The following is an 11,542-nucleotide window of genomic DNA, read 5'->3' as shown; positions in this document are numbered from 1 at the left end:
TAAAAATTAAAACTTTTATTCACAAACTTTTATCACTACTAGAACATTTATCAGCAGTTGAATCAGTGAAATATTAATTGTTTTGAGACTAAAATTGGATACAATTTATTTTATTTAACAATAAATGTATATTAATAATAAAATAAATAAAAACCATGATAATCCAATTTAGATCAATTTGAAACTAAAAAAAAAAAATCTGCTGCAGGCATCACTCAACTTTTATTAATAACCTTACTTTGAGATTAAATTAACCCTTGAACATTTCAAACCAACAATTTCTTTATTATTCATAATTTGTATTTTCTCCTTACTATATCTTTCATACATGAGTAAGTGATATACTAATATTTATATGCAATGAATATATTCACAGACCATTGATATTCTTATACCACTGATATTTATATATCATTTGTTGTTAAAATATATGTTTGTTGAAGTTAAGTTTATAATCATATTTATTCATGTGTTTAATTAAGTTTAATAAATCCTAGTTTACGTATCCCATTATCATTATATCAGTAAGTAAGGGTAAAAATCTGATAACTTTCATAACAATCATGGAAACATTTAATTTCCCTTTTAGTAAATTATGATTTTTTTCCATATTTTATATTTTTCCATTGTTTATTGCTTTTAACAATGAAAGGTGATTAATTATATCAAATGATCAAAATTAAGAGGTAGCTTTTTTGAAAATTTTTCTATTAAATCTTGGCTCTTTTGGTAAATAGATTTTGGCCAAAAAGTTGCTGTAACACCCAAGGCTCTAATTTAAAAGGCTTCTGGACATTACTGCAGAAGATATTGTGTAGCAGGATGATCGGCTCTAGTGAAGATTGTCTGGTTTTAGGAAAGGCAGGTCGATCAATGCTAATATAAAATGTAGTAATAATTCCTTACTTATCTGAAGTACTCAACAGACACTTATAACGAATAGGTTAGTCTATGTATGACATGTCACAATCTCACAAGAGGAGATCATAACACAAAAAAAGGCCAGACCCACACCATTAAGACCCCCAGGGAGCCATGGTCCTATATCACTTTTGAAATATTTGCTTAAAGTGAGAAGAGCAGACTCAAAATAATTTAACTAAGCAATATTTAAAATGTACCTGAAATTGGAAAATGGCATGAAAGTGTGATAAAAAGTTCTGCGCTATTATAACATTAAACAAAAAGAATGCATTTAAGGAGAGTCCAAAGATTAACGAAGGAGAGAAGTCTTACAATGTCTTGTGAAGATTATAGAGTTTATTATACGTACTAAATAATTCTAAAATAAGTAATTATTTAAATTTATTTAGTAATTATTTAAAGAGTTTTGAATCATAAAATGTGAAACATGGACATTGATGACCTCTGGGTTTTACGCCCTAAAGCCCCAACGGACAACAAGTAATGCAAGATTGTTTATTTTGATCAATGCCCTTATGCTAGGACAAAAAGGGTTTAGACAGATTGATCTACAGGTAACCAACCTATCCTAACCTGAGTGGATAGAGCTGCATTCATTGTCACTGGCATTCATAGAGCTGCTTTGAAATACATTTCAACCATCCTATCCGAATTTGAACCAGCACCATGACTGATACGAGATTGCTCAGGTGGCGCTTACCCTCTCAGACTCAAGTGATGTTTGAGGATTAAAGTTTTATTTATAAATAAATTGAAGATTCTTGATAAACATCAACTCACGAAATAACCTGCCAGCTTCTGATAGCTGCCCCCATCCGATAACAGTACAAAGACGGCCAGTGCTGACATCGGTAGTAGGCAGGCATATCGGGCGTACGTGTGCAGTCATTATAAGTGGTGACTGGAGCCGAAGAAGGCAGATATCATGGAGGTAGCCTAAATCCTGGTAGCTTGGATGAAGAAAAATGTTAGCTACATGCCTCAACTGCTCATGCAGAGACGGAGGCCCTCCACGACGGAGGACCCCTAATCTTGCAACCCAGTAATCGTCTTCAGCCCTAAAATTAAGAGATTACTTAATTATCATTAAAGGACAAAATACTATAAACAATACATGCAGTGGGTTTCATTATGTAATGATTATAAGGAAGATATAACTTATTCTTTTGACATGGACCACAAACACACAACCATAACCTGCAAGAGGCCCATAAGGTTTTTGAAGTTGCTAACAGTAGATTTGGAAGGGTTTTTCAATTGACCAATTCTAAGTAGGTAAAACTTTTAATTCTAAGTTAATAGCATTAATTGAGAAAATATGGGAGGAAAAAGATATCTGTATCCTTAAATGAAGCTTACTCTTAATGATGAGAAGATAGTTCACCGTGGATAATATATATGAGGAGAAGATGGTTGGGGGGTGCGGTCAGAATATAACTGAAATAAGTTGAAATAACTTATTTATTAGTGCCAACTTAAAAAAAAAGTTCTTTCGACCGCACCCCTCAACCATTTTCTCTTATATATCACTCTTATATTTATTATTTATTAGTAATATATTATATATTGCTCACACTTTTTTTCATATTTCCTCTGCAAATACTATTACACTGAATGAAAAGTCATTAGAGAGGAATGAGGCACATTTCATAACTGCTTCATAAACCTCAAAATATAATTTTGAGGTTTTTGGGGATAAATGATATTTTTTTATTTTCACTTACCTATATATGAAATATATACCAAGAGAAAGTATCGTGATCATACAAAAATTTCAAATTTGAGTTTTTGACGGAAATACTTGTTTTGAAGTCCTTTGAGTCCAAAAAAACCTAGTCTCGCAAAATAGTATATATCTGTGAACAGTTTAGCACAAAAACAAAAATTCATTTCTTCACTATGAAATTATATATTTAAGGTGTGTTGGGGTGAGGGGTGTTTCGTTAGTGAAAAACCTATCTCTTCCCCAGAGTTAAATGTTCGCTGGTCCAGGTTAAATAACATGGAGGACCTGAAATAAATATCACACACAAAAAAATAATAAAGTAATGAAGAAAATGAAATAATAAAAAAAATAACCTTCCAAGTGATACACAAATTCAATTTAATTAAAATATAAAAAAAAAATGAACGGGTGTGTTGTTACAAAAAATAAATAATGAAGTGTGAAGTAAAAAAAAAATATTTTGATATATATGAACAAACAAAAAGAAAAACAATTCTCTTTAGAAAAATAATAAGTTAATTAACTTGAGTTAATGTCGAATAAAATAAAATGTTAATGTTAATAAAAGAAAAATAGTCACTCACAGATGGTCGGAAGGGAGGGGGGGGGATCGATAATAATAATAAGAGTATAGAGTTGGTAAACCAGAATGACCGCGAGCTGGTAAGAAATAGTGCCAGACAGCCCGACGACTCCAACAAACGTTGACTGCTCAGTGATGAGAATGACTACCGGCGGGTCGGTGAAATAGTTCCCAAAACAGACCAACTCCAAGCTTAAACTAGGCTTAACAAAACAATGGTGGCGGAGTGTCTGTGAATCAATGACTCCATGTCTCACACCGTGCCATTGCCTCCTAAGATCGCTCCAGTGCTTCCTAAATATTTACTGCCTATCTGCCTCATCCGCGGTTATGCAGGCACTGGCCTCACTGCCTTCGGTATCATTCTGCACATATTACACCTCCGCAATGTATTTATACACACTAAACCTCCTGATATCCCTTATTTTTATATATCAAATTAAAATTACAAAATTACTTATAGTTAAAAAAAAATGAATGAATAAACATGAACTTATAACTAACAAAATTGAAAATCACTTGAATAGCAAATAGAAAAACTAACCTAAAAAGAAACAAAACTTTTGGGCTTTAACAAAGTGGGTATATACCTATGATATGATCGCAACTTTTTCAATTAAATCGACTTACCAGAAGTTCCACTTTAGAAATTCATTTTTTTTATTTTATCAAAAACGACTGACGATTTTGATTAAATTTACTGTGCCAATGTAAAATTAAGTTGTATTTTATATCAGAAAAGTCTTATCCTCATCAAAATAGTCTGGCAACGCTTAAATAATGAATTTGTAAAAATCTTTCTCCAAAGTATCTTTAATTTAGTTTATTTGCAGTGTTGTTTTCTAGTCTGAGCTATACTGTGGAATAAGGGGTTCTAAAATGGCATTTAAATTTTGTCTTATAAAAATTGAGCAAAGGGTTGAAAATTTGTAAGTTCATTGGGTTGGTGTTAGAAAAGCACCTTTCAGGTTTTTCAAATTTTTGGAAAAAAAAAAGTGATTAGAGGATTCATAGACCCATAGCTTGGTGATTTATGAAGATTAAGGAAAATATGAATTGTATTTTAATGATTATACCAAAGTAAAAAATAAATAAATAAATAAATCATAGTGTTATAATTGCAAGGTTTTTAACTTGAAACTCATACTTCATAACATAACAATTCCTAATTTTATCTATAGTTATAATGTAGCTCGATATTAATCAATCTTTTCAAATACCATTCTACTTGCAATAAGTACATGCTTTCAAAGTAAGATAAGAGATATAGAGGCGGGTAAGGTAGGCAATATTGACTCAAATTATTTTTGGCATTATTATTCTCCTTAAGATTATAATGTACATTAACCAATATTCATTATAAGTAAATGTTTTCTACGTAAGATAAGAGATAAAGAGGCGGCTAAGGTAGGCAATATTGACTCAAATTATTTTTGGCATTATTATCTCCTTAAGATTGTAAAATACATCAACCAATATTCATTATTAGTAAATGATTTCAAAGTAAGAAAAGGCTGTATAAAAGGGCAAAAGTGGAATCCACGCTGATTTCTCATTTTAAGGAGAGTTAAATTGTCTTGATATAAGTAAATGTTATAATGTTCATAATCATTTATACAATGTTTTTTCAATTAGATTCCCTCTTCTCTCAGTCCGCTGGTGTTCCTCAATGTAGTATCCTCGGTCCCATCCTCTATACAGTTGACATCCCAACCAATTCTAACACTATCCTCACCACTTATGCTGATGTGTGCTCATAGTCAATAATAATCCTTTAATTGTATCCTAAACTCCCTAATCACAGTCTTTGAAGAATGGTGACATAAACCTACAGATTGCCCTACAGTATCCTTTATTACTATTGCTGTAGAACAGATCCACTACCTTGGACAAACAACTAACTTGGACACAGAAGACTGAAAAGACTTGCAGGAAACTGCACATACATTTCAACTATTACAGCACTTACTAGAGAAACAGTCTAAACGTCCAACTCATTACAAAAGACTGATCTACATTACAATTATAAGGCCTAACTGGACATACAGAGCTCATGTCCAAATAATTATGAATACGAAATCCTTCATAAAATCCTCAATGCTCCTTACTTTGTCACAAATAAAATCATCCATAAAGACCTTAATGTTCCATATATAACCGATCTATCCCGAACCAGATATCAATCCTTCCATTATAAACCACCCAAACCCACTAGTTTCTCACCTTGCTTTCTCTTGCATTCTTGACAATCTTCTGAGGCGCCTGAAAAGAAGATGGCCTCAAGACCTTCTAATGTAGAAATATTATTTGTGTGCTACCAATACCAACATTTTCACTAGTTCTTCTCTGCTGACATTTGATTTAGTGTTAAGTACATTACATGAGGGGAAAATATGAGAAAAAGGGTAATATATTATTAATATAATAAGCTTTGTTCAAGGCTACAGATATTTTTTCCTTCCAAATTTTCTGAATTAAAACTAAAAATTGAGGGAGGCGTGTAGCTTCATCCACATTTATTTGAAATGCCTTTTATTCTATTTTCTACATGTTTCCAATACACAACATCCTAGTGCCAAGCGGTTAGGAGCAGAACCAGCTCCTTCCCATGAATATCGTGTTCAAAGTGATGTATTTGTTGCAAAACCAGCTCCATTTTAATCACGGAAGATTTCGTCGGCATGTTGCAGGTTTTATTGTTTTGATGCCGGTTTGTTTTAGATTTCCTTTTCATATTTTTACCTTTAACAATAGAAAATTATCCAGATTTGAAGATAATATTGAAGTTCAGGGTGAGGAGAACTATCTTGACAATGTAGGTGCATTTCAACCTTTTTAAATAAAAATAGGAAAATTTCACATGTCACTGGATTTGATACCAGCAGGAGTACCTCTTGTCTGAGCGAAACTGTCAGATGTAGGCAATCTTTTAAAGAAACATTTTGGACCCGAATGGAAAAGCATGGATTCCTTTGAGTATTATAAAAAAGTTTGGATGTCATGGCGAGCTTGATAAGGATAAGAATAAAAACGTGTTTATAAGAGTTCCTGAACAATAATTATTCCATAATTATTTTGTGCAATGGGTTTTTTAAATTCATTTTATCTTGTATTCAAATTCAAGTTTTCTCAAATTTTCATTATTCAATTAAAAGTGTCTTGACTTTTAACTGACCTTGTTTTTAATACTTTTATCTTATATTTATCATTTCTTTTGAAATTTCAACAAGGAAAAAATTGGTGTCTTTTTTTTTACTAATTAAAATTATATTTCTGATTTTATTTAGAATGCTGCATTGAAAATGTTGGTTAATCACTGATTTTGGTTCAAAACTAGCTCTATGCAAAATTTATAATTAAAATCTCAGAAACCTAAAATTAGTGAAGTAGTAAAAAGACCATGAAATAATCATCGACGTAAGTTCTTTTGATAGCAAATATTTCTCAAAATCGATCAGGATGCCGATGGTAAGTTTTTTGGCTTTCCTGAAAATTTTCTTAATTTGGATAGAGCTGGTTTGAAGCTTGATGCCTCAATTCAACTCTCACAGTTTTCCCAAGTTAGCTTTTTATTAATAAACCATACTTCCAAATCTACTTATAGCAACTTCAATAACCTTATCAAAGTCATGCAAGTTATAGTTATTGTGTGTCCGTGATCCATGTTAAGAGAGTAAATTATATCTTCCTCATTATTAATAAAGTTTCTTCTTACCTGTAAAAACAATGTGCTGCCGAGATGATCCACTGATCAGAGATAAGTGTTCCTCCGCATTGAAATTCTCCCTCTTTATAAAGTGCAGCCTGCCACGGCCATGAACCTGGTCCAGCATTTCCTCCTCCAACTATCCGAGACTTTCTCTCACTAAAATAATTATGAAGCATTATTGTTATTAATAAATAATAATAGTAATAAAAATAAAATAAAATAATATTCTCATAACATAAGTAGTCATATCATTCAAGATTAATAAACATAAAAAGTAATAACTATCAGTAAAGTTATTTCTTCTTCCAATAAATATTTAATTTTGAGATTTTAAGTCATCAAAGCTCCAAAATGTAATTAATTTATCAATATTATATTTACAAATATCTATGCAATGAATAACATTTTGAAAGGCCAGCTAGAAAAAATAAAGCAGCATGCGTGACTCAATTTTCAGTTTACTATGAAGAAACAACTATCGGTTAATATAGTTCACACTATATAATCGATTAATATAGATAAGTCTATACTTTTTACTTTATTTTATTTAAAACTGTAAATAATATTGTAAAACCAGCGAATAAGATGTATATAAAAAAAAAATGTTATGAAGGTATGAAGGTTAACGTCATCCAATGATACCTCTGCATTAAAATTTAAATTTAAAAATCTATTCAGGAGGTCCCAATTCCAGCTACTTCATAAACGTTGTCTTGTATCTGGTAGTCTCGTATTGATAGTCCTTGAATTAGAGGGTTAGTGTGTATTGGAGTTGTGTTATGAAACCGTTTATATAGTGATTTAATGGTTGTTTGTATATAGAGGGTTTGTAAGTCTTGGTGTTAGTTCTTGTTACTGATGTAAGTGGGAGTGGTACTGATCAGTCATAGTACTTTTGATTGAAATTGTTGCAGTTTTAGTAAGTTAGTTTTTTTGGCATATCCTTAAATTTGTGCAGCCTAAGTTCAAATTGGTCTAAGAAGATAATAAATCTTCAGTTTTGAGCATTTATTTAAAAGATGAAAAATAATTGAAGTCCGTAGTTTAGCTTTTGTTTTGTTATTTTGGTGTGGGAGGTCTATGTAAGTCGTTTGTCTAGCGTTAATCCAAGGTATTTTACTGTGTCTGTCCAGGTTAAACTTTGTTCGTTAAGAAAAACAGGAGGACATAGACCACAACAGAGCATACAAGTTATTTGCACTGATTTCTCAATGTTTATCGCTGTTTTCCATTTGATATACCATTCATGGATGTAGGTGTATTTGTAAGTGTTGTGAAGCATGTGCTAGGTCACTATGCTTATGACAAAACAGCTGTATTGTCATCATATGTGGCTGTGAGGGTATGCTCTATTGTGGGTAGATTGGATGTATACAGTGTGTATAATCGAGGTGCTCGAATAGAGCCCTGCAGAACTCCAGCTGCTGCTACAAAATATGAGAGTAATGAGCCCTTCATATCAATTTAAAAAAAAGTCACAGCTTAAGAGCTAATAAGAGTTTTATACACATATTCTCTGATCAAAAATATCAAATCAAAGAACAAAATTATTTTTTAACAGTAATAATGATATAATTTTTTCCACTTGGAGAATACTCACCTGAACCATAAAGCATTATTGGTAGCTCTTTGTCCACAGCTCAAGTTGTTACACTCAATCGTAGCTATTTCCTTTTCTGGACAAGTCGTCTCTTCAAACACATATTTAGCACTGCTTAAACCAATCATTATTAAAACTTTTTAGCTTTATCAATGACCAAAAAAATCTGATATTTGTTTTAATTAAATGTACTACCCATATTTAAAATTAAACTAAAGTAATAAAAAATTTCATTCCTCTTTCATTTAAATTTATATTTAATCGAAATTATCTCATCATTTCTCTGGTCTGGCTGGGCCCCTATAGATTATTTTCTGAGAACAAGTATCGAGTATTTTATTATTGAAACTTGAGATGTTTTAGAACAGTATCATTACACTTCAATAATTGTGTTAATAACATTAAATATAAAATTGATACAATTATAAATACAAAAAGAACAGATAAATAAGTTTCTATTCAACGAACTGATAGTTTGTTTCTTAAACTCATCACCAGGTAGTGCTGGTAGTCACTCTTGCTTGGCCTCAATTACTTTTCATTTACAATTCAGCTGTCTCCAAGTACACATCTGCAGTGAAGGGCAGTTTCCTAGCTTTCATGAGAGATCGTCACAGTCGCTTCAGCCATGAGTCAGTTTCGCCAGACGAGTTAAACAGTCCACATCTAACTTGGCATGGGCATCCCATCACATGCTCTCAGCGTGTGTTTATTATCTTATGATCCATTATTATTATTATTATTATGATGAATGACACTAGACTGCATACAAGAACCCGGGCCTCCTTCATCACATTGTTCAGGCATCTGATCCGGGAATGTCCTCTTTTCCATTTTCTATCTGGTTTCCATATAGATTCTTTTTTGGGTATCGTTTGATCGGGCATTCTCTCTACGTGTCGTATCCATCTTATTCATGCTCTTTTCACTAAAGCAACTATTCCTCAAACAGTTCCATCAGCTCCTTATTCCTTCTTCTCCAAATCCCATTCTCTGAGACTCCTCCCCATATCCTTCTCAATACCTTTCTCTCTCAGGAGTTGGGAATCTGTTCCCCTTTTCTTGTCAAGGCCATCTTTCACACCCATAGATTACCACTGGCTTTATGATGGTTTTGTAGATGACCAATTTCATTCTTTAGAGAGAGCTCTAAACTTCAATAATTTCTACAGTAAGAAATAACATCTATATCCTGCTGCTATTCTGAACTCTATTTCGCTGTCTACTTTGTTGTCATCTGTAAGCAGGCTTTCCAGGTACTTAAACTAGTTTACAGAGCTGAAACTGTGGTCTCTGAAAGTCATTTTACTATTCACTTCCTTACTACTCTCTTCTTGAACTTTTCATGTACACAGTTTTATCTTTATTAACCTTAATGCCTAATTCAGCTGCTGTTTCTTTGAATTCCTGGAATGTTCCTTTTAATGCTATTCAGATTCTAGCAGCACTGACCACATCATCTGCGTATGCTAGATGTCGGGACAGCCGATTGTAAATGGTTCCTTCTGAATTAGTTCCTACTGTATGAATAGCTACTTCCAGTGCTATATTAAAAAGAAGAGTAGCCAGAGGTGAATTAAATATGATTTTTATTACAAACTACGGATGGTCCAGTTCAGATAAATTACCATACTTACCCATGAATTTTTTTATTTTAAAAAACTGGTAATTGTTCACTGCACTTTTTTCTTCTCATGTATTTTGTGACGAAAATATGTTCTAGTTTACAAATCTGGAAAAATTCTTCTAAAAGACTGTTGGTTAAACAATAATTCTTCAAAGTTTCGAGGAGGAACATCCTTGTGGCAATCGGAATCTCAACTTCATTCCCATTACCATCATTGTCATTGTTTTTACTATCATATGGGATTTGATTTCATTTGTTGTGATACCAGAGACTACCAGAATAAAATCCCTCAGATTTTCTATTCAACCGTTTTCTAAACCAACATAAGTATTAAATAAAACCAGGGTTATTTTTGTCTTTTGTTACTGAGGTGTTTGTTTATATAACCTGGTAAATTTAGTATGGTAAACAACCTTTTCTCTTAAGAATGGTTTCCTCATAATCAAGTTTCTTACTAACTAGTTACACTATCAATGGAGAAGTAAATTTTAAAAATACATTTAATAAAAACATTTTATGTTTTTACTATAATACACTACCTTATATTTGTCTTTTGATATGAGTTATGAGTGACTGACGTTATTTCATAATAAATATTTTCCTCCTGATTCATATCTTCATTAGATTCTTTTTCACGATGTATAGACACTAACTTCCTAAAAAAAATATATACATTATTTAGAAAGAAATTTATTATTAAGTTTTGTGTACATTCTAAATTAATCATTTTAGAAGGATCTTGAAATCACTTTGAAAACTCAATATAATACCAATTGTGCTTTATTTTGTTTTTTACAATATTGATTAAAACTAAAAAATTTAGGAACCAAAGGTATAGAGGAAGGAAATTGATCTTTTAAGTAGATCAGGTGGTTTTCGCTGTAAAACCTGGTTTTTCTTGAAATTTCAAAATTCAAGATATTTATTGAATTTCAAGTGGTGTGGTCAAAAAGAAACAAAAAATAGTTATCAAATATTTATTTTCTAACGTTTCGTCCCACTTTGTAGAGCTTCATCAAGGCTAAGATGATACAAAAACAACTAAAAAGAGTTTGACATCGTAGGATAATAAGATACAAAAAAGTAAACTAAGGTAGGGTCAAACGTATGTAAATATAATAGTACAAGAGCCCAAGAGGAGAAAAGTTCTCATGAAATTTGCTAAAATAAATTGATTTATAGTTGTTTGGACAAATTTTCATTTGCCAAATTTATATTCATAAGTGAATATTATAAAAACTACTACCCCTACGAAGATAAGTGTAATAAACTACTTTATAGAAAGTTAAATTTTCTTTATTTTGAGTGTTGGCAGATATAGGTGCGTCTTATGGATCTAGACATATATTTTTTCAAAAATCCAACATTTTATA

At 31.7% G+C, this 11,542-nt stretch overlaps 1 protein-coding gene across 1 annotated transcript in view; it reads right to left on the bottom strand.

The window, feature by feature from the left end:
* Positions 1-11,542, bottom strand: part of LOC106681552 (transmembrane protease serine 6) — a gene marked incomplete at its 5' end in the record, with an annotated part of 50,908 nt that overhangs the window by 1,801 nt on the left and 37,565 nt on the right. Inside the window, 4 exon segments of the mRNA XM_067044618.1 lie at positions 1,705-1,982; positions 6,949-7,098; positions 8,543-8,653; positions 10,709-10,825. Of these exon segments, the coding sequence (XP_066900719.1) occupies positions 1,705-1,982; positions 6,949-7,098; positions 8,543-8,653; positions 10,709-10,825 (656 nt within the window).

The sequence above is a fragment of the Halyomorpha halys genome, unplaced genomic scaffold (assembly GCF_000696795.3).
Source record: "Halyomorpha halys isolate HHAL.00 unplaced genomic scaffold, Hhal_1.1 Scaffold347.1, whole genome shotgun sequence".
Taxonomy (NCBI): domain Eukaryota; kingdom Metazoa; phylum Arthropoda; class Insecta; order Hemiptera; family Pentatomidae; genus Halyomorpha; species Halyomorpha halys.
Note: the sequence above shows the minus strand (reverse complement) of the source record. Positions and strands in the feature narration are given on the sequence as shown.